Source organism: Thermomyces lanuginosus, assembly GCF_041956635.1.
Source record: "Thermomyces lanuginosus strain ATCC 200065 unplaced genomic scaffold VTN49scaffold_22, whole genome shotgun sequence".
NCBI lineage: Eukaryota > Fungi > Ascomycota > Eurotiomycetes > Eurotiales > Trichocomaceae > Thermomyces > Thermomyces lanuginosus.
This window is the reverse complement of record NW_027192356.1, coordinates 2246846-2268601: the sequence shown is the minus strand read 5'-3', so window position 1 is coordinate 2268601 and position 21756 is coordinate 2246846. Positions and strand designations below refer to the sequence as shown.

At 54.4% G+C, this 21756-nt stretch overlaps 10 protein-coding genes across 10 annotated transcripts; 3 read left to right on the top strand and 7 right to left on the bottom strand.

The window, feature by feature from the left end:
• Window positions 1-1531: 1531 nt before the first annotated feature.
• VTN49DRAFT_1855 (uncharacterized protein) lies at window positions 1532-2849 on the bottom strand (the record flags this gene model as incomplete). Its single annotated transcript, XM_069409515.1, has 3 exons — window positions 1532-2300; window positions 2355-2657; window positions 2707-2849. 3 exons carry the CDS (start codon window positions 2847-2849, stop codon window positions 1532-1534), a joined length of 1215 nt encoding a protein of 404 aa, XP_069270894.1.
• Window positions 2850-3115: 266 nt separating this feature from the next.
• Window positions 3116-4571, top strand: VTN49DRAFT_1854 (uncharacterized protein; the record flags this gene model as incomplete). Its single annotated transcript, XM_069409514.1, has 2 exons — window positions 3116-3537; window positions 3617-4571. 2 exons carry the CDS (start codon window positions 3116-3118, stop codon window positions 4569-4571), a joined length of 1377 nt encoding a protein of 458 aa, XP_069270893.1.
• Window positions 4572-4769: 198 nt separating this feature from the next.
• On the bottom strand, window positions 4770-7776 carry VTN49DRAFT_1853 (uncharacterized protein; the record flags this gene model as incomplete). Its single annotated transcript, XM_069409513.1, has 5 exons — window positions 4770-5002; window positions 5082-5900; window positions 5956-7267; window positions 7327-7637; window positions 7701-7776. The coding sequence occupies 5 exons, from the start codon at window positions 7774-7776 to the stop codon at window positions 4770-4772; spliced, it is 2751 nt and encodes a 916-aa protein (XP_069270892.1).
• A 113-nt stretch (window positions 7777-7889) lies between these two features.
• Window positions 7890-8150, top strand: VTN49DRAFT_1852 (uncharacterized protein; the record flags this gene model as incomplete). The annotated part of the gene is made up of 1 exon (XM_069409512.1): window positions 7890-8150. The coding sequence occupies one exon, from the start codon at window positions 7890-7892 to the stop codon at window positions 8148-8150; it is 261 nt and encodes an 86-aa protein (XP_069270891.1).
• Window positions 8151-8249: 99 nt separating this feature from the next.
• On the top strand, window positions 8250-9146 carry VTN49DRAFT_1851 (uncharacterized protein; the record flags this gene model as incomplete). The annotated part of the gene is made up of 4 exons (XM_069409511.1): window positions 8250-8299; window positions 8351-8533; window positions 8598-8956; window positions 9010-9146. The coding sequence occupies 4 exons, from the start codon at window positions 8250-8252 to the stop codon at window positions 9144-9146; spliced, it is 729 nt and encodes a 242-aa protein (XP_069270890.1).
• Window positions 9147-9239: 93 nt separating this feature from the next.
• Window positions 9240-9554, bottom strand: VTN49DRAFT_1850 (uncharacterized protein; the record flags this gene model as incomplete). The annotated part of the gene is made up of 1 exon (XM_069409510.1): window positions 9240-9554. The coding sequence occupies one exon, from the start codon at window positions 9552-9554 to the stop codon at window positions 9240-9242; it is 315 nt and encodes a 104-aa protein (XP_069270889.1).
• Window positions 9555-9597: 43 nt separating this feature from the next.
• Window positions 9598-9834, bottom strand: VTN49DRAFT_1849 (uncharacterized protein; the record flags this gene model as incomplete). Its single annotated transcript, XM_069409508.1, has 1 exon — window positions 9598-9834. One exon carries the CDS (start codon window positions 9832-9834, stop codon window positions 9598-9600), a length of 237 nt encoding a protein of 78 aa, XP_069270888.1.
• Window positions 9835-10714: 880 nt separating this feature from the next.
• VTN49DRAFT_1848 (uncharacterized protein) lies at window positions 10715-11976 on the bottom strand (the record flags this gene model as incomplete). Its single annotated transcript, XM_069409507.1, has 3 exons — window positions 10715-11757; window positions 11817-11889; window positions 11965-11976. 3 exons carry the CDS (start codon window positions 11974-11976, stop codon window positions 10715-10717), a joined length of 1128 nt encoding a protein of 375 aa, XP_069270887.1.
• Window positions 11977-14873: 2897 nt separating this feature from the next.
• Window positions 14874-19463, bottom strand: VTN49DRAFT_1847 (uncharacterized protein; the record flags this gene model as incomplete). The annotated part of the gene is made up of 3 exons (XM_069409506.1): window positions 14874-18667; window positions 18733-19141; window positions 19203-19463. 3 exons carry the CDS (start codon window positions 19461-19463, stop codon window positions 14874-14876), a joined length of 4464 nt encoding a protein of 1487 aa, XP_069270886.1.
• Window positions 19464-21266: 1803 nt separating this feature from the next.
• VTN49DRAFT_1846 (uncharacterized protein) lies at window positions 21267-21521 on the bottom strand (the record flags this gene model as incomplete). Its single annotated transcript, XM_069409505.1, has 1 exon — window positions 21267-21521. One exon carries the CDS (start codon window positions 21519-21521, stop codon window positions 21267-21269), a length of 255 nt encoding a protein of 84 aa, XP_069270885.1.
• Between the last annotated feature and the right edge of the window lie 235 nt (window positions 21522-21756).

The following is a 21756-nucleotide window of genomic DNA, read 5'->3' as shown; positions in this document are numbered from 1 at the left end:
CATATGATGCCCTGTTGCGTCATAGCATGGAGGATGGAGCTTGGTTCCTTGAATATTGGGTCTGTCAATCTACGTAATCCTCCACGCGTTGTAAGACCCCTGCGTCTGTATTACGGTATCAACGCTACATGACAGTTCCATTGATACACTGTTGGTTCTCGGCCTCTCCTCTGTTCTCACAATAATCTGAACCCCTGGAGTCAAGCAACAACAAATGTTGAAAGTGTACATACAGAACTCATTCCAGAACCTCATACACGAAAAAAGTGATCACTCCTCTCCCATTGTAGGCTCCAATCTACATCTTTACGGCCATCAAATCACGTGAATGATAGAACCCTACGTATGGAATACCGTCATAACCATTACCATATCTCGAGCCAACTCGACCTCCTCAGTCCAATGGCAGCTGAATGTTGCTCGAAATGCGGACCGATTAAACCAACCTCGGTAACCCCTAGCCTCAGAGGATCTCTCTTGTCCAATAAAAGATTTGTCTCCAACACGTGAAGAACCCACTCGACGTATGAATGCGTCCATGTTGGACCAGGAACAAAGCCACAAGGCGAAGTTTTGCAAGTCTGACAGGGAAATAAAAAAGAGAACATGTCCATCACATGAAGGATCAGCCATCCATACACTCTGTTTGGACTCGGGAAGAGGACAATTGAAACGTGGCTGCTGGGCCAAGCTGCTGCCTAACAAGCAGATACTACACAGTGGCTGAGACCTCAACGGACGCACGAATGTGCATGTATGTGGTCGGTGGATTCTGAAGAAAAAGCTTGAATGCTGCTTATCCAGTTTAAGCATCACTTGGCAGGGAGTTAGCCTGCTGGGGCGGCGAATTTTCGGGGACCAAGAAAGGAAACCCGGGAATCGATAAGCTCCTAGGGTTGCGTGGATTGGTAGAATCCCCACGATGACGCGTCCGTGTTGGTTCTCGAACGTCACTAATTGCCGAGTTTCGAGCGTTTCGCCCCATACAAAAAGGGAATGCAGGGACTTGAAATCGGTACGCCAATCTGCACGAAGACCAAAGTAGATCTTTGGATAGGACAAGGACGAAAGATTTGCATGTGTGGAGAATCCAACTCCCGGGTTTGGATCTGTTGGGCGTGGATATTTAGGGTATAACTACTCGAGCGGAGTAGACGAATGAGGCAAAAATAAACGACGGACTGAGACAACGGGTTTATTTGCTCTGAGTCAAGCATGTATGCTGCATGATGTTAAAGAGCTAGCATCTAAAGTTTCTTTTCTGCCGAATACAACGAAGGCGCAGGGCCACGATAACATTAGGGACCATGCAGCGCACATTCGGCTGGACAAGGTATAGAAGAATCGCGAGTCTGGCCACTTGCAGATCATGGCAATCTTTGAATATATTAGGATCAACAGGGCGCAGGTCTAGCCATCATGCCACTGTTCTATACGCAAATAAGCAATCTAACTAATGCCACTGATATACAACTCCGAACAATGCATCAGACATGACAAGAATACATCAAACGTATGGTATGATACAAGGTCAGTCCTTCTCGGCCGACGCTAGTGCCCAGTCTACTGCAGCCTTGACATCATCAACAATAATCTTAGGCGTCCACGACGGCTCACCGCCACGGTAGACCCCTGTGCGAACCAAGATCGATTGCCAGTCACTGCCATGCTTGCTCCGATACGAGTTCGCGCCGCGGATATCCGACTCCGGGTTATCGCCGATCATGTACACTCGGCGGATGGGCGGGAGGTTCTCCGACTGGAAGATGCGCGCGCGGTTGCGGAGGAGCTGTCTTTCTGCAAACGCGTACGTGAGTTGGAAGGGTTTCCCCACGACCGTCTTGAGAAGCTCCACGCCTTTGCTGGGCCCGCCGGTGACGGCTGCCCACACACCTTCCAGCGCCTCGCGGAATCCACCCTGTCCCAACCGCGGGAGATGGTACGCGGCGGCCCACCAAAGGTCTGGATTTGAGAAGTACAAGGGAGGTTGTCCGTCTTGCTGGTAGCCACGGTTCGGTAGATCGACGCGCCCATTCTTGTCGGATAGAGTACCCAGGATCCCCCGCGACGACAGCATGACGTCGAGGATGATCTGTGCGTCAAGGCCCCAGTCTCGCGGATCGTTGAAGACGAATACGGCATCGAACCGTAGGCTATTCTCGGGTTCGCTCGGGATGATCGGCTTGGGAAGCGGTCGGGCGAATGGCCTGTAGTGGTCCAGAAACGGGCGAGAGAATGGCCAAATATGAGGGTACGCAACGAAGATGTCGCCGGGAATGACTACATTTTTGAAACCGTATCTAATACCGTCTGTCAGCTCTTGTCTGCTTACTCTCTCCCTTCGGCCGGCATACCTCTCCGCAACCTGTCGGCAGTTGTCGCCGTCGCCACCGGAGACGAGGATGCACTTGTTCTCCAACGGCTCCTGCTCCGGGGTGCCATGGACCAATTCCGCAAAAGGCGAATGACTCTGAATAATCACGCTCTCGTCCAGCGGAACCCCCAGTTTCTCGCTTACTTCCTGTACTCTCGCCGACTCGTGTTTTCCCCCGCCGTTGGTCAGCAGGATGAAGGGAATGCCGCGGTCTTGTAGTGTTCGCAGGGCATCTGCAGCGCCGGGGATAGGTCTTGCCGAGCGGAGAAGAACGCCATCGATACTACGGTCTTGTTAGATCTGAATTCGAGGCAGACCTGGATGTGACTCACTCGAATGCGAAGGCAATGTCAGGTACCGGAGAAGCCGCCGTACTGTACAAACACCTCCAATTGGGCCGATTTTGTAGAATCGGACGCGGTACAAGGCCTGAAAGCGGCCGCGCCGCAGAGCGACCAAGTCGATGCAGCCGCATGTTGCCAGTGCGCGTGATTGTTATGAGTAGAGTCTGGATGAGGGACAGGCTAGACTAAGAGTACCCCCAGATATCTAAGTAATGTCCATATCGACCGAAGCGCCATGATTGGACGTTCGGAGATGGACCCCAAGATTCCGCGGATCAATTAAAGTTTAGACTACGACAGTTGACTTGTGCAAAGAGCAGTGACGCGATTTAACGCGTCTTCGAACACACAATAGGGAATACAATGGGAAATAAAGAAAGAAAAAGAGTTCACAACAATGAAGGTCGGACGCAAGCCGATGCGAGAAGGTTACCTCCCGACGGAGCTTGTGATGCTCATCGTGGAGTTCATAGCCTCTGACTACACAGACGAACAGCGACAAAAGACGCTATGGAGCTGCTGTCTCGTGTGTCGACAATGGTACGACATCGCCTTGCCATTGCTCTACGAGCGGCCGCAGCTGGACAAAGGGAACGCATTCCAAAAATTTGCCAACTTGCTATGTCCACCCGGTCGCGCGGCGCGCATCAAACCCAGTCTCATGACTCTGGGTCATTCTCCCCGCAATTTCGCCAGTCTGGTTGAGCACCTGGACATGGGCCAGCTGGTGCATCACAGTACGAAGAGTTTGACAGCCAAGCTGATTAATCGGTGCAAAGAGAATCTGGAAGTGTTTCGTGCACCAGCAGCCTCTTTTGGGTAAGTATGCAGTTGTTGCTCCCTCCTATACCCTATACTCCGTACCCTTGTGCATATACTATAATATTGACGTGCTCAGATACGGCTGCCTCGTGCCAATCTCGAAATGCGAGAACCTGACCTTCTTGGACCTCTCCCTCGTCATAGACAAGCTGTCGTACCTCGACATCCAACAAGCTGTTTGCGAGTTATGGAATCTCCATACCCTCCTTCTTGGCCGCAGCACCGTCATCGACGGCGACGCCCACGGTTTCCCCAAGTTCTTGACCGAATTCCAGCTCAGCGGTCGGATCAACTTTGACCCCGTCCGTGACAAGCGGAGGATGATATATCCGTACTTCCTGTGGCCGCGGGAGCTCTACGACCTGACGCTCTACCACGTCACGCCTTTGAATGGGCGGACGATGCGTGCTCTGCTCGGCTTCCCGCCACTCTCATACAACCTGAACCAGTTAACCATCGTGTCGGACTCGACCGCCGAGCCGGAGGCCCTCCATGAGATCCCCAAGCGGCTCAATTTGCTGTCCGTCCTGCGCGTGCCGGGCGACCTGGTGCGCCCGTCCTTCTTCGATACCGTGGAGTCATTAGCAAGAGAAGCAGCAGCACGACGAGCGGAACGAGCAGCAGCGAAATCGAAACCAAAAGCGGCAGCCGACGACGACTCAGACACGGACATGTCCGACATTGACGGGCCCAGCAATGACCCACCGCTCAAACTTCTGACCACCCTGATCCTCGATGAACCCCCCTCGGTCGGCAGCGACCGTGCCTTGGGCTTCGAGCTCGAGGATCTCGCCGTCCGTCTTGAAAATCCGGAATTCTTGCCGGATCTGGAGGTCGTTTGGTTGCATCCCATCTACAAGGACCTGCCAGGTCGAGAGGAGCTTCACAAGACTCTACAGTCTCGCTTTCGGGCAAAGTTCACGGAGCGGCTCCAGAAATGGCGCCCGAGACCTGATCGGGAGAAACCGGACATCGACGAGGCTGTATCCAAGCATTCTGGCGTCAAAACGATTCTTGATGAGGGAGATTAATTCCGCCGTCTTTTCTGTGGTCTATCGGGGTACATATCCGTTGTTAATAGTGATAGCTATTGGGGACTGTAATAATAATAATAGTCGGGTTTTATTATCTACAACTAATTGAACGGTGTAAACAATACCACGCCTGTCAAATAATCAAAAGTCCAATCAACCCATTCGAACAGAAAACATAGAACCTGGATGATCTAATCAACTGACCGATGCCACAACGGCGGCCGCAAAGCCCGCCTCCTCCGTTCGAACCGTTACCTTGGTCGTAACGCCGGTGCGCGACGAGTACGCCATCCGGACCAGCGCCGCGATCCGGCTGCCCGTCACCGTCTTGCCGTAAAGCTTCAGCGAGTGAGTGGTGTTGCTGAGAGCAACATCCGTGCCCTCCAGGGGCTGCAACGAGAGGGTCTTGGTGAGCTGCTCCGTGGCATCTAAAAAAAAAAAAAAAAAAAAAAAAATACATTGTCAGCATCCCATCTGTGATGGCGATCAACGTGTGTCAGAACTCACCTGCAATGCTCTTCACATTGCTCAGCTGGAACGTCTCGCTGGCCTCCTCGCCGTTGGCGCCCGTCTGCTCCCACACGTGGTCGAAGCTGCCGGCAAATGTCGGGATCACATAGTCCGCACCCGTCAGTTCCAGATCCTCCACCTGGTACTCGTCCTCGTAGCCAGTTTCTTCCGGCTCGCCCGTCGTCGGGTCGATCTCCTTGCTGGTGAACTTGAGGACGTTGGTGAAGGAGGTCGTCGGGAAGCTGCGCTCTCCACCCAGCTTCTTGAACGCAACGTACACGATGCCCGGCTCGTTCGTCGCCAGCTTCGGGCACGGCACGATAAAGTCCTCCTCCAACCCTTCTTCGTCCTCCGTAGGTGTCACCACAACCGACACGTCCTCGAGCACGGTGTCCGGAAGCGTGTTCTTGATGTCGAACTGGAAGACAATGTGCTCCTTGAAGATGTGCTTCACCGCACTGACAACATACTCTGTCTCGCTCTCCGTCAGCTCGACTGGAGCAGACGACTTGAGCAACGTGCCGTATTCCTTGAGCTCCGGGATACGCGCCAGTTGCTCCGCGTACTTTTGCACCGTCGCCGCCGCCGTCGAAGCACCCTCGGCAGCAGCCGGAGCCTTGGCCGGACCCGTTGAGGGAGCCTTGAGCGTGGGCATTGCCGAGGTGAGCTTCTTCGTCCTCTCTTCGGCAAGAGCCTGCTCCGGGCTGACGACGGGAATCGACGAGATATCAAACGCCTTGTTGAATGCACTCTTATCCGTCGCCGTGACGTACATCACCAATTGGTGCTCAAACGTAGACAAGGAGTACATAGATTCTAGTGCAAATTAGAATCAATACCGGAATCCCAAAGTTGGAACTTATAAACTCACCATTCTTCACAAATCGATTCGCAATCTCATCTTCCTCCTGGATCAAGCGCAGGTTCAAGGCTGCCCGATCTCGGACCTCGTCATCGACGTCATCCAAGCACCGGGTGAGCAAGACAACCACGCTACGCTTGACCTCCGGGTCCGTCTGGCCCACACCGAACTTGGCCAGAGCGGTTACGGCAGCCGCACGGACAATTGCATTCTCCAGGACGACTCGGTTGTAGATATACCGAATATACTTGGTCGGTTGCGAGGTCTTTGGACCCTCAACACCCAATAGGTGCAGGACCCGGACGGACAATTTGGTGAACTCGCAATCCTCGATAAACTCGCACAGATGCGAGAGCGCTTCCTCCTTGCTGTCGGGCACGAACTTAATCAGATCAAACATGCTCTCCACGACGCTCCGCTTGAACTCGTAGCCACCCTCATCCCGCAGAATCCCGCTGAGGAACGAGAGCATGCTGGCCTGTTTGCTGGGGAACTTCAAGCAGAGGGTCCGGATGGCCTCGACAACAGTAATCTTGAACTCGTCCGTGATCTCGGCCATGAAGCCTGAGATTTGTTTCATGAGGCGGTCGACGCTGGCCTCGTTGCCCGTCTTGAGCAGCGTTGTAATGGCGAACGTAGCGATTGACCGGTTGCTGTTGGTGATGAGCGACTCAATGTCCTGGTTGCACTGATTGACGACATGCGGCTTGAAGGAGGCCAAGTTGTGCAGAATGCGGATCGCAGCAAACTTGGTGACGGCGCGGGGCGACGACAGGAAGAGTTGCAGTACATGGACCGCCTGGGCAGCCTCTGCGTCGGTGACGTCCTTCATCTCGCAAATCGCCTTGGCCGCCTCAAAGTTGACCATCTCGTGCTTGTGACGCAGCCAGCTATCCAGCATCTGCATCATTGGCTTCCGCAGGCTAGGATCCTCCTCGGCGAGCTTAGCCGCCAGCCGCACGAGCAGGACGATCGCGGCCGGGCTCTTGACTGCACCGGCGGCCCCGTACTGCTGGACCATCTTGACCAGGGCCATGCGATCGTGCGACCGCATCTGGTACAGGAGGCCAATGGCATGATATTGTGTCATATAGCTGGTCTGCGAGATCGCATGAGACGCGCCGGACGAGAATCCCAGGAACCCGGTGGATGTCTTGGCCGACGAGGCGGCCTCTTGAGTCTCGCTTTGCCACCTTCTAACATAGTCGCGTGCGACGGGAAGTAGGTGGTAGGAGGACACCAGGGCGGCGGACGAGACGGACGGGGTTTTGTCGACAATGGCAGTTTTGATGAGCCGTTCGATGCCTTGAACAGTAGTAGCCTACACAAGCGCACAGTTAGCCTAGAAGCGAGCCTGACAAGGACAAAACTCGATCATACATCGATAATACGGCACAATGCTCGGATAGCGTTTGCTCGGTACAGGACGTCGCTGCCGACCGCAGTGTCCTTCATGATGATGCTGGTCGACATGATCACATCTTCGGCGGTATTGGCAAGCTCCTTAAGGACCAGATACACCATCTGCCGGAGTGACGGGTCCTTGTTCTGGAACAGCTTGGAGATGCCGAAGAAGAGAGTCGTGGCCTCGTTGGTTGGGAATTTCTCGCCGGTGAACAGGAGCACGGCGATCTTGGTCAGGAGGGCGCGACATCTTCGGGGGGAGATGGGAGACGAATTGAACAATCTCGCTGTAAACACAAACGCTGCATGAGTCCCCCATTACTCGAGCCATGCCGCGTCCGAGAACTCACCATCTTGAAAGACCACCGTGCGGTCAAGCTTGAGCATGCCCTGATCGGCATCTTCGTCCTTCTTCACGTAACTCATGTTGCCGACGGCCGCGCAGTCAATGGCGGCGGAACCAAAAGAACTAAATAAACAACGATATCCTCACAGAATACAATGCGGAACGAGGTGCGATTCAAGTGCTGACGAAGGGGATGGTCGAGATCGTGAGGTTCACGGTGCCTTCATTCTTCGGCGAAATAGGACACCACGCGGCGAGACAAAAATCCCGGTCCAAATCCGACCTCGACCAGATCCGATTTGGTCCCAGTGACGAATTGCGGCGAGAGGAGGAGCACCAGGAAAGCGTCGCGCTGGTGCTGTTGATGCTGACTGAGTTGGTTGGAATCTCCAGGTGGCCTCGACTGAAACTGTGGGTGCGCCGAGACAAACAATGCAAACAGGCGGCGTGCTGACTACGCTGGGCAGCTCCAAGGTCCGGAACGCAAAGAGAAGGGGGGGGGGGGGGATGGAGAGCCACGATACTGCTGCCTGCAAAATGATATTCCGTCAATATGGACGTCCCGTTTAATGTTCAAGTTAATCCCAACGAGGATACCGAATGGTAGGCGAGTCATTTACCCGCCAGGACTTGCCAGAGCTGACCCGGTTCTAGGAATGACATCCTCCGCAAGCATGGAATTCTCCCAGAGAAACCGCCTTCGCCGACGCCGCTGATTGAAGAGGCGATCTTGGAGGCTCGGCGAAAGGCCCACGAGAATCGCTTGGAAGACAAGGACCTGGACGAACTGGACGAGCTGGAGGATGAAGAGGATGAGGAGTTTCTAGCCCAATACCGGTGCGTGCCACCAGTCCTCCAGATCGAACAAAAGAGGAGGTAGGAAATGCTGACGACTGGATAGAAAGAAGCGCCTGGCTGAGCTCGCTACGATTCAGAAGACCAGCATCTACAACCAAGTCTACCCGCTACAAAAGACCGACTATGCGCGGGAGGTTACGGAAGCATCACATAAATCCTTTGTCCTGGTGAACCTGTTCTCGCCATCTGGTGGTAACGTCGAGTCTCGCGTGCTCAACAACATCTGGCAACAACTGGCGACCAAATTCGGCGATATCAAGTTTTGCCAGATTCGCGCCGACCTGTGCATCGAGGGATATCCGGAGCGCAACACGCCGACGATCCTCGTCTACAAGGATGGGGAGATCCGGAGACAGTTTGTCACCTTGCGGGAGTTAAACGGGGTGCGAACGAAAATTGAAGGTGTGTCCGGCACGAGTATGTTAATAGGATCGTGGTACTGACGGAGAATGCAGACCTGGAGAAGGTCCTGGTGGACCTCGGCGCCGTCAAGGAAAATGATGTCCGACTGAAGAAGAAGGATGATCAAAGTGAGGACGAACGGCAGAATAGTCATGCCAAAGATGATGACGATGATAGTGATTGGGATTGATACCACAGAGAATGCCAGTCGTAGAATAGAAGTCTATTTGCACCGAGTCCCTCAACGCGGTAGAGTCTAGTCCGAAAAGGTCCCTGTAGTTGGTCATGATACTACAAATGGGACGAGACGAAACCTATTTAACTCCACAATGCAACGGGAATCCTGCCATAGACTCATAAATCCATTGACTACTGAAGGCGCGAATGGGACATGGAAGATCCAGGACCGACGTCCGGCGAACTGATCTTTCAGGAGACTCAAAAACCAGACCGAACGTAGAGCGCTGGAACGGGGACATAGGAAACTGACACATTGAGGACGTAACATGCAATCAAATACGTTCAAAGCACAGATAACAACATGCATGACATCATTTCCCCTTGACGTGAAAACCACCCCGGACGCGACCCTAACCATAATCCACCGCCAGTTACCATACCATACACATCGCGAAAAGAAATCAAGGTCCAAGGACGATCAAATCCGGTAGCAGACCAAATTGACCAGCCGCCAGACGACCACCCCGAGCGACCCGACTCCGGACGTGCCCTAACCACTTCCACTCCTCGTCCCCTGATACACTCACGTCAAGGAGGAATGACGAAAACAAGCACAGCACACAATACTTGAAAAAACAAAAAGAAAGGCAGGGACACAGGAAAATGAGACAAGAGAACAGCGAAAACGATCGTCCCATGGAACCCCGGCAGAGCATGCGCCCGAACTATTGTCCAGTGCTGCACACATTTGGCTCAACACCGCGGTCCACTGTCATCTCACTCATATTTCGCCGACTGTCGCCGCAGACAAGGCCGATCGCTGCCAGGTGCAGAGTACTGCCGACGACTAGACGAGAATCTCGGATATTTGCCCGTTTCAATACTTGCGAATAACAATGACGATGAAATAAGGGCGCCACGCAACAGCCTCGAAATCCGGATCTGACGCACCCTTTATCTGCAGGACAGAAGGGAAGACAGACGCCCGAACTACGAGACACCCAACGACAGAAGAATATCGAACCGGACAGGCGAAAGCAACAAAAAATGAAAGAAACGGTGACCGAAGGAAACCAGAGGGCGAAATCGAGGAGATAGACGAGCGGAGATGTTCCATAGGAAATGATCAAGTGGAACGGGGAAAACGGCGGGCAACGAGATCCGTAGGAACTGGCTGCTAGACGCTCAACCCGTCACACTCGACGCGTTCCAGGGAGAGAAGACAAAGTAATTGGCTCGTCCCGGCAGGCCAAAACACAACGATAAACGGAGATGGCATCCCGCCAGGCAGACATGCTCCCAAGTCGATCAATACCATTGAGCCCCAGCACCATCATCATACTTTGGACGCTGTCCAGTAGTGGGATAAGCACCAGCAGCAGCACCTCTGGAAGCCGAACGAAGTCTAACGTCGAAGACTATGAGATTAGTCAGAGCTTTGATTATGAATGTAGGGATTCCTCACGACACACTGCGCGCGGCGTGGCCACTGCTGAGTAGATCCAACGCACCCAGAGCGGTCGTGAGGAGGAAAATGAAAAGCATGGGACCCCTACAAGGCACCGAGATTGCAAGTACTCACATCCTTTGAGTTCCACCGGTGGCGCGAGCGGTATCCGGGTTCTCATAAGCGCCGCGTTCCATGACCTTGCGGCGCTGAGTGGAGATAGCACCGGGCTTGGCTGCACCAGCAGGCACAGCGTCGGCAGCCGCTGGGCCAGCGGTGATGGCCCGACGCTGCTGCTGCTGCTGCTGCTCCTCCTGATCCTTGTCCTTCTTCTGGTTGTTCTCGATCATGGCCGCGTTCTTCTGGTACTTGTAGACGGTCCAGTCGAAGACATAGTCATACTGGAAGGACTCGCGGACGAAGAGATCACGGAAGATCTTGCGCAGGTAGGAGTAGTCGGGCTTGTCGTCGAAGCGCAGAGAGCGAGTGTAGTTCAGATAGATGGCGAACTCATTCGGGAACCCGCGGCAAAGCACTTCGGTCGGAGTGGTCATCTTCTTCTCCATGATCCGATCGTACTTCTGCTTCTTGGTCGCAGCCTTCAGGCCCTGCCACGGCAGCGAGCCTCGGCAGAAGTAGAGCATGACGTAGCCGAGAGATTCCATGTCGTCACGGCGAGACTGCTCGACACCCAGGTGAGTGTTGATACTGGCGTAGCGGGCCGTGCCAGTAAGGTTCTTGTTCTCGCGGTACGGAATGTGGAAGTGCGTCTTCGGATCACGGTACTTCTTGGCCAGACCAAAGTCGATGACGTTGACCTGGTTGCCGCGCTTCCCGATACCCATCAGGAAGTTGTCGGGCTTGATATCACGGTGAATGAACGACTTGGCATGGATGTACTCGATACGGGAGATCAGTTGGTCGGCCAGCAGCAGCACAGTTTTGAGGGAGAATTTGCGGTTGCAGAAGTTGAACAGATCCTCCAGGCTGGGTCCGAGCAAGTCGATCACCATGGCGTTGTAGTCGCACTCCGTCCCGAACCACCTCACAAACGGAATGCCGACGCCACCCGCCAGGGACTTGTAGACACGGGCCTCATATTCGAGCTGCGGATGCTTGGCCTTGACGCTCTCGAGCTTGATGGCGATCTCTTCTCCGGAGATGATGTTGGTGCCTGGTGACGACGCGTCAGCAGAGTGAGATCCCCGAGGAAGGAACAGCGGTGGCACTTACCCAGATAGATATCGCCAAAGCTACCGCTACCGATCTTACGACCGATGCGGTATTTGTTACCAACACGAAGGTCCTGGATCCCGTCAGCATCGATGCTGTCCAGTCGTGCCGTAGGCGGCAAGGGTGTCGTGGACGCGTGTCTACTCACCATCGTCGTCATTTTGACGGACTGTCAGTGGCTGCCTCACCACACGAACCGATCAGCTCTGTCTGATGATAGATCTGTCCGTCCCGATCGATGTTAGTATCCAGTGCAGTCTGATGGATCACAAAACACGTGGTGCAGAAATGAGAACGACATAGTACAAGGCAGGATACAGGAGACCGGATTGGCGAGGAAAGGGGGATGAAGAGGAAGGAAAGGGAGAGGAAGGGAGAGGGGAGTGGATGCCCGAGGAAGCTTGACAAAGGGCGTGACTCGGACACCTCCGCCCACACGTCTCCTGTGCACACCTCTGCGATGCCGTCTACGCCCTTCCCTTCCAAATCCAATCCGATCCGATTCCGTAGGCAGACTGCTTTCGGATTCTTTCTCGGGCCAACGATGTCACGGCAGATTGCACGACTTACCAGAAATCCGACGATCGCGGAACGGGAACTAGGCAGTCCGACAGGATGCTGCCCGGATGCAAGAGGGATGGAAAACGTCGAAAAAAGAATTGAGCGAGCACGCAGATGGAGAGGAAAAAGAAGAAAAAGAAAAGAAGAATCAAGGACGGAGCCCTTGACCTTTGAGGGGGGAAAGGATCACAAGGGGGAAGGATGGAAGAAGGGAAGTTGGGAGTGGTGGCGGAGGGCGTCTAAAGAAGGAAAAGGCGAGAGGAAGTTTCGGCACTGGGCACGTTTGGGGGGGGCTGACTTTGCGGCTAAGGCCGAAACAGTCGGACAAACGAGAGCGCAGCAAAGGGGGGGGGAGGGCCAAGAACCATAGATTGTCGGTGAAGCCAGTGGCCGAGCTTGGGTCTGAGACAACCCCCGACCACCACGTTGACTGCAGCTTGGATGAAGGATGCTATTATTATGATTATAATTGTTTTATTATTCCGTCCAGTCTTATAGCTATTCGACAGTCAGAGAGAAATTGTGTGCGCTCTGTCTCTCTCGCAAAGACGGATGGATGAGAGGCGGAAGGCACAAATGGGCGGGTGATGACTAATATTTAGAATTACCCAATTCTGCAATGACTTCCTGTTTGGTCCGGGTCAGACCGTCAGAGCGAGATCCGCACAAGGGACGGAGAAGGGAGGCATGAAAATACCACGAGACACGGAGGATGCTTTGGGCCGCAACGGGTGCATTCTGCATGGTCCTGATCATGGACGCCCGGCAAGGGGTTCCTTCATGAGCGCACAAGGGGCGCTTGGATCACCCTCACTGGATGAACCGGATCTCATTCTACAAGTACCTCATCAATGGGAAACTGCCATTTGGAGGCAATGGACTGATCCCAACCGCGCCCGCCGGACTCCCAACCGACTCGTCGTCTCGGACTCGGGGGTGGCTGGGTGCACCGAGGATGATTGTGATCTCTGCCCGGCACCCTCGGTCCCAGTGCTAATCTAGACCACCATAACCACTGGATGTACCCGTCAGGAAGCAGCAAGAATCCATGCAGGAAATACGCCAGCTGGTGCAGAACTCCCGCACTACACACACGGAGCCAAGTGGCATTCTTCACAACGTGTTCCGAGAGGAATCGCTGCCTCGGCGGCGGGGAAGGGTCGGTGCTCTCTCGGAGGCAAATGATGAGGTGTTTTTTCCTCTTTTTTGACTTTTTTTTTTTGCCTTTTGGCGGCAAAAGGAAAACCCAGAAAAGCATCTCCAGCCAACGAATGATCAGGGATCCAGGATCACCAGATTCCGCCGAAATGATCCGCCGGCCATGGTCACGGGACTTGCCGACTTGGCTTTTGGAGCATCAGCCAATCAGAGGGCAGATAGGTCCTTCTAGAAATACGGGAAGTATGGCCAGTCACTGAGCTTGTTGGCCATCGGCTCGTGCTACCGGAGTCAAATGTATATGTATATACAAAGCACGGAGTGCCGGTACGGAGTGCGGTCCACTCTGCCGAGTGTGGGGAGAATGGCCGTGTGAAATGGATAGATTGCATGTTCACGCAATCAATTCAATTTGCATCGGGGATAATATCAAGCAATGAGATGTCGACATCAGAATGAGGCCGTGGACAACGGGGTGTTTATCACTAGTTGTAGTACCACGTGCGTCACTCGACGGAGAATTACATACTACGATGCCCTCCAACAAGCCTCGCTGACTGGAATAATCAGTTCAATTGGCACGGCATTTTAATCAAAGAATGACAAATGAATGTCGGCCCTAAAACGTAACCAGGGAATGGGGTAACTACCAGAAAACAGGAGCCGCTCCAATGGTTCAATTGACGAGATGGATACTGTTCAGGGGAGATCTAAGCTCTACGGAAAGAATTTGTCGAATAATTGTAGCCGACGCGACGATCAATTATTCAATTGACAAAACACCGCTGTTCATCGGGATATCTAGACAATGAGATGTAAACACTAGAACTCGGTTTTGACAACGGGGCACACACTCATGATCCATACAGCAATGGATAACAGGATCTAACAATCAAATCCGAAAGGAACGAGAGAGGGTAGCAAGAGAGTCAAAGCGAGAGGAATTGGTCTCACACATCGGAGACCATCAGGACTCCCCCAGCGCTGCCGAGGGATACATGTGCGGGAGAATGACTTCGTCAGAGACTGCCCACGCATCGCAAATGTGCCGTTGTCCAAAATGAGAGCAAAAAAAAAAAAGGCCATAAAATGAGAATATCAAAAAGGTAAACTGCAATCAACCTCAAAGCGCATACAGCAAAAGACATTAAAAGGGAAAAAGAAGAGGCCAGCCAGAAGTTGGAAGAAAAAGAAAAAAGAAGAAAGAAAAAAGGTTATAAAAGTAGAAAACAATACAATGTCGTCAGAAGGTCCCAGCGGGATGTGACCCTTGTGTCCCTTCCCTGACGTCGGAGAAAGAGAAGAAAAAAANAAAAAAAAAAATACAAGAGGTCGCCCCTACGCCTTGCCCGCGGCGGCTTGGGACGACGACGCAAGGGGAGTGCTGGCACGAGCTTCCTCCTCGTCCAGCCGACGTCGCCAGTTCGCAACGGCCTCGCTGATGCCGATGCCGTCCGCAGTCTCCTTGGTCGGCGTCCGGTCAAGGTCCAGACTGGTGCTGAAGCGGTAGTTGCGGTGCGTGTTCTCCCACTGGCTGCGGAGTGCATCCAACTCGTTCGCCAGCGAGTCTAACGCCATCGAGCCGCGATTATCCAGGAACGAGTCGTCCCGGGACACATTGCTGTCCGCGCGCGGGCGACCTCCAGCAGTGATGGTTGCCGTCGACGCGCTGCTGTGGCTGCGATACAGCCCATTGAGGTTGCCGGGGAGCTGCGACTGCCGCCGATAGTTGCCCACCGACGCCTCCACCTGGTCGAGGAGCATGGTCACCTTCTGCTCCGCATTCAGCGCACGCGATTCGAGCAGCGAGTTCTCATTCTTGAGTTCCTCGAGTTCCGCCCGAGATTGCTCCACCGCCGCGATCAGTTCCTGCTTGGCCGACTGCGATTCATCCCGCTCGCGTTGTGCAGCTGCCAGATCGTCGCGGAGTTGCTGAACTTGCCGGTCCAGATCGTTCACCTTGGACGTCATGCTGGCCTGAAGGTCCGCAAGCTCCTTCTGCAAGTGACGTCGTTCAGACTCCCAGTCATCCGGAGGCGCCGACGCACTCCGCTGCTGCTGCTGGGCGCTCTTGTGGGCCTGCTCAAGCTCACTCTGCAGTTTCGCGGTTTGCGACTTGTACTTGGCGAGCTCATCCTTCATGCGTTTCAGCATCTTTTCCGTTCCCTTGACGTAATGCACCGCCGATTGGTAGTCGTTTTCAAGTTGCTCAAGCTTCTCCCGGTACGCCCGGTCAGCCTCCTGCTCTCGCGTCTCGAACGCAGCCTTGCATTCTTCGTGCGCCTTGAGACTGGCTTGCAGTTGTTGCTCCAACTCACGCAGCCGACTCTGTTCGGGCGTTCCGAAGCGGGACCCGGGCGAGTCGAGCATCGGCGAACGTCGGCTGTCCGGCGGGTGCATGCCTCTCTCCCCGAGCAGATCCTTCAACGCGCCATGCTGAATTGCTAGCGCGCTCGCCTCGCGTTGTTGACTTTCGAGCTGCACCTTGAGCTCCTTGTTCTCCGCGGCCAGTGCCTGGGATTCCTTGATAGCCGCCTGCAGCTGCCGTCGGAGTTGCAGTCCCTCGCGGCTCACCTGCTCCTGATAGGCCTCCAGGCCGGCAATCCGTTCTTCGGCCCGCCGTAATTTATCGGCAGCCTCGTCGGCTGCTGCCTGGTTGGCCTTGGCCAGCTCATTCGCCGCCTTGACCTGGGACTGCAGCGCCACCACCCGCTGGTCGGTAATCGACCGCAAGGAGCCGTCGGCATCGAATGAGGCCGACCGATCAAGACCCGACATTAGAGCCAGCTTGTGGCTCTCCGCTTCCCGAGCATGGCTTTCAGCTAGCTCCTCGGCGTCCTTGAGGCGGCGCATCGTATTCTCGAGTTCGGCCGTTCGTTCCTCGTGCTCCGCTCTCAGTTGTAGCAACTTTCGTTCGAGACCTTCGCGGCGCTCGCGCTCTTCCTCCAAATGCCGCTCCATCAGGTTCGCCTTCTCCACAGAAGCCTCGAGCGCCTCGCGCAGGGAGCTGATGTTGCTTCCGTGGTCCCGCAGGCGCGACGAAGCCTCCTCCAAGCGATGCTTGAGCTCCTCTTTGTCCAGGCTCACTTGCTTCAGATTGGCCTCCGCTTCCGACCGCAGGGCCGTTTCCTCGCGCATGCGGGCCTGCAGATGGTGCAGCTCAGTCCTCACCGACTCCAATTCCAGCGGGTTGTTCTGCATTTCCAGCTCGGCCAATCGCTTCGCGGTTGCTTCATTAGTCTCCTCGGCCAATTCCCGGGCTCGCTTTTCCTGCTCAACTTCTGAAGTGAGGCTCTCGATTTTGGATTTGAGCTCAGCCTGTGATGCCAGAGCAAGAGCCAACCTCCTGCTCAAATCTGCCATGCGCTCTGCGTCGTCGGGGGCGCGAGCCGAACCATCCTGTTGCGACACTCCCTGCGGGGCCGCGCCGTGAGCAGCAAGCTTTGCCCGGGCGTATGCCGCTTCGCTGATCGCAACGTCTCGTTGATGTTCTACTTCGGCAACCCTCTTCGCTGCGATGGCCGCCTGCCGGTCCACCGTGGCTTGCATCTTGGCCAGCTCTGCCCTCATGGACAAGAAGGCTTCAATCAGGGGGCGATCCTCGTCGCTGAACGCGTCTACAGCACGATCATCGACAGACGAGTTCGGGGGAGGATTTGGAGTGTAACCAGCTTTTCGAGCCAGTGCCAACTCCGAAGCATACCAAGCAATGCGCGTTCTTGCGGATTCAAGCTCTTTAATAAGCGCTTCTTGCTGTGGCGTCAGCCTGGGGGACTGCGGGTTATCGCTCAAATTCCGCGAGTTGCGATGGCTGCGACCTTCCGAGCCGTCTATGCTGGGTTGTCGGCCGAGGACGGATTCATCGGTACTCTCCATGGAGGCTCGCTGACGTCTCTGTAGCGATCGCTGCCGCGTCAACGGCGCTGCCTCTCCTGCTTCCATTGCTCTAGCATTCAGCTTGGACGATTGTTGCGGAGGGGTGCGACGGCCGGCAGGGGCGGAGGTAGGTTCGGCTCCAGTATGTCGAGCCTCTCTCGGCGAGTCTTTCGGGCCAGGGGATTGGAGGTCACGGCCTGGATCTCCCGTTTGTCCAGGGCCAACGTCCTGCCTTGGCGGCGTCCTAGACCGAGAACCCGCCGGGGGAGGACCGTTATTGCGGCCTTGCGGGGTCGGTGCCTGTCCAGGAGGAGGGGGTCCGGACGGCGCTTGGGCTATGGAGGCCCGTGGGAGGCGTGAGGCACCATGACTTGGTCCGTACTCCGGCTGCGGTCGACCGCTAGGATACATGGCACTGTCTCGAGCGGGCCCCGGAGCCCGCCGGTTCGGATCCATTGGCGCACGCTGCGCCTCTCTGGACGACCTGCCTGATGGAGGTGGCCCGGATCCAGACTTGTCCGCGCTCATCTTGCGGTTTCCTGGAACCCGTTCACCGTTGGGCGTCGACGAACCCGGTTCGCTGGGGTAGCGAATCTTGGTGGTATCTAGGACGTACGCCAAACTCAACTCCGCAGGATCTCTTGGAGCAGAACTCGGTTCACCACCCAAAACAATAATCGACTTGCCCAGCGTCGTCATGCTGTGGCCCGATCGGGGCGAAGGAGCAGGCCCCATGTTATGGAATGAGAACCATCGTCTTGTCGTGATTTTGAACGCAGCCAAGTCACCCAGATCTATGCCCTCATCGGTGCGGCCACCAAAGACGTACATGGTGTCACCCACAAGAGCCACTGCATGCCCCTCTCGGGGGGTCGGGAGGAAACCGTTACATTCCAATTCGGTCCACTGGTTGGTACGAGGGTCATAGGACCACATGTCGTTGAACCAATTGACACCGTTCGTGCCTCCGAACAAGTAGAGCTTGTCATTGTAGGTAACCATCGAGTGATTCGTCCGAGCGGGAGGGATTTGGCCGGGTGGTGGCCCGCCTTCATGGGTGCTTCGGATCAAGAACTCCCATCGGTTGTTCGGGTTTTGCAGCGCATTCAGGTCAAAGGCGACCAGATCGTTGAAAAAGTAGCCTTCGACCTGGCCTCCAAAAATGTAGAGTTTCGACCCAAGAATGTTCAGCGTGTGGCCGTAGCGTCCCGAGGGCCGCGGGCCGGGAGGGATGGCTCGTGACCATTGTCGTGAAGCTATCCAGAGAATAGCGGTCAGCATATGTGATCCCACTGGGGCGCAGGGGGCGAGATAAACGTACAAGTATTCAGCAAGTAAAGGGTATCATCTAGGACGTCATTTTCATTAACCTTGGTGTCTCCTCCAAACACAATGAATGCATTTCCGACCAGGAGACTAGCGTGCCCGACACGAGGACTAGGGCCCTCGGAGACGGTCGTGACAGGAACACAGGACAGTGTCCCACCGTTGGTCTCAACCATCCAAAGATCCCCCTTGACCGTGGTCCCATTGATCAAACCGCCCATCAAATAGATGTCACCCTCCTTGGAGGCGATTGGATTGATGGCCGCGCCATATCGCGGAAACGGGCTAGCATTATTCGAAGGGAAGTTGATTCGTCGCTGGGACCAGGGGTATAAGTTCGCATTGTTCGGGCTGGACATGGTCGGTGAGCCCGGTGTGTTGTTAGGTCCCTGCATGCGCATGTTCTTGCCGACGTTAGCACCGTATCCATGAAGAAAGCGCTTGCGGCTGATTCACCACACTCACGTGTGACTCGGATTCTGCCCGCGGACGCATGCGAACGGGATCCGGGCTGCTTGTGCCCGTATAAGAATTCAAGGAATTGTTGTAACTGCCGGTTGGAGTGGGCGACTGGATCAAACCGCCGTCCCGAACCATCCTCTCTCCATTCGTCGTTGGTGGCATTTTGTTGTCCGGCGAGAAGCCATCCGAGGTGTGAATGTTCCTCGTCGCCGGGGGCAGTCCCCCCCCCGGTTGAGACTTCTTGGATTTGAACAAGAAGGACATGGTGTTGGATTCCTTCACAGGCTACAATGGGTCGGATCAACGATGCCGTCGCAGCTGGCTTGGATTCCTACTCCCTGCCGTCCACGCAGGCGGACCGTCCTCACAAGAAATAGTCCGAACGCAGAAACTCAAAGAGAAAAAAAGGAGCAGAGTCACCGGCTCAGCAATTGAAGCACCAGGCCTGAAACATCAACAGGTGCATCGAATAGTAGGCGATCGAGAGTCAAAAGGAACGAGCGAAGAAGTTATTGTAAGAGTCGGTCGGGCGCAATGCGAAGGGCTGACGTCGAGTCTCCAAGCACACGGTTGCGAGAGAATCGATCGCAGGGCGGATTGCGGTCGGGGCATTGGATTCAGCGCACTTGAATAGCCAGCGCAGCGCTCACGGAACCTGACCGTGGAGGAGATGGAAGAGTTGGACCAGCCGACACTGAGCAGACTGCAGATTGGACGGCAGTCTGACTCAATTAAAGATCGAAGACAGCGAAAATTAGAAAAACAAAAAGAAAGAAATCCGAACAAGGTTGACAGATCGAAGGGGGAAGACAAGTCTGGGGTTTTTGTCCAAGTCGACTTTTAGGGGCGCCAGGGGCAGGTTAGTTTCTGTTCGGAAAAGAGAACTAAAAAACGTCCCCTGGAATGACCACTCAGCTGTGGTCTTTTTAGTTGCGGGCGATTTTTTTCTTTCTTCCCTCTCAATTTGTGCCAAAACTACAGAGCATTTCTGCTGTGCATGTGTTCTCGACAGAACAATTCCTCGCGTTCCAGAAGGATTTCCATCCCAACTGGAGGCGGCCGCGATTGCAGGATCCTAGCGATCTGATTACTGTAACACCATTGAAGTTATGCCGGCAAGTCAATGACTCGGCTCTATTTCGACCTCATCTATCCGATTTGGAGTCATTGGACCGCACTGTTGCAGCAGCTCAAACGCCAAATGCCCTCGTGTGATGCTCCGATATATCCCCGGCGTAAAGATCTTGAGACATCCTTTCAACGGTCTGCCTGGCGATGACGGGAGCCCTTTCAGGTGGATTAAAAGCCTGAGGATATCGTCTGGGTGCCCTAGGGATTCGTATTGCAATTACAGGGCTTTTCGAAAATACGAAGCGTCTCCTGCGGAGCTGACTCGCGGAAATGGAAGTGTTAACCGCCAAGAAAAGCTAACATTATCAGTGTGAAATGATCTAATTGGTGGTTGTCTCTCAGGAACGTGGCTTTACATCCTTTTGATTGGGCCCAAAACAGGCTAACCCAGGCCAAGTGTGCATTTAAAATAGCGAAAACCGTGTCAAATTTGCGTCCAATGATTCATCAATCGACCTCACGCCCTCACCAGTTCAACCTTGATTAAGACGCGGTTGGTGTTGGCAAACTAACTTGATAAAGCTAGCACATACGACGATCGATGGCCCATTCGTGCGTCATGGACCCCACCTCGCTAGGTTTAGCGAATAAGACATGGTGATATTTATTTCGAATATCCTATTGGATCACGGAATCCACTCTCCGCAAATTCAAATTCATGCCAAATTACGAAATTGGCAATTGAATTGTGTATTCCAACACGTCACAGTCCAGTGGCCAGACGCGTCGTTGTTTACAGTCAGTAGCCGGAGTTCGAACATGCTGCAATCCCTACCACAGCATTCTGGAACCATCCTCTCCTGCGGATGGAACTGCAAGGTCAAGAAAATGGCTATTCAGAATGATTCTGGTTGGAACTGGCCACCTTGCTCATTCCGGAGTTTGTTGGAATGCCCTATCAATTACTACTGATCAGTCAAGCAGGATCGGGGTTCATCAGATTTCGGCCCCATTGATGGCACGCGGCGTTCTATGACTAGGACGCGGCTCGATCGGATCAAACGATATCTTAAGATCCACCGGCCTCATCCTGTTGATGAAGAGAATGCTAGGATTGGTGGTATAAGAAGGAGCCTTGGCCGTCTCACGGGCAGATGGCCGCTCGGGCTTACCATGCGTCTGTCTGCGGGGCTTAGGTCTCCCAAAGACTCCTTCCGAGTATCTGGAGAATCCAGTCCTCCCTATACTCATTGTTCGATGAGATTTACTGCCGATGTGATTACAGCTGGCACCGCTTCCTGCACTTCGTCGATGCCATCGCCATCCACGTTCACGCCCTCTATTAATACCACATACGGCAGAAGGGGCATCCGGATAAGCAGAACGAATCGCGAAAGCGTAAAAGTAGTCTTAACCTGGCGGATTTAAGAGAGAAGTCTGCGAGCATTTCTGGACTTTGCGCACCGCGTGGCCTAACCGCTACCCA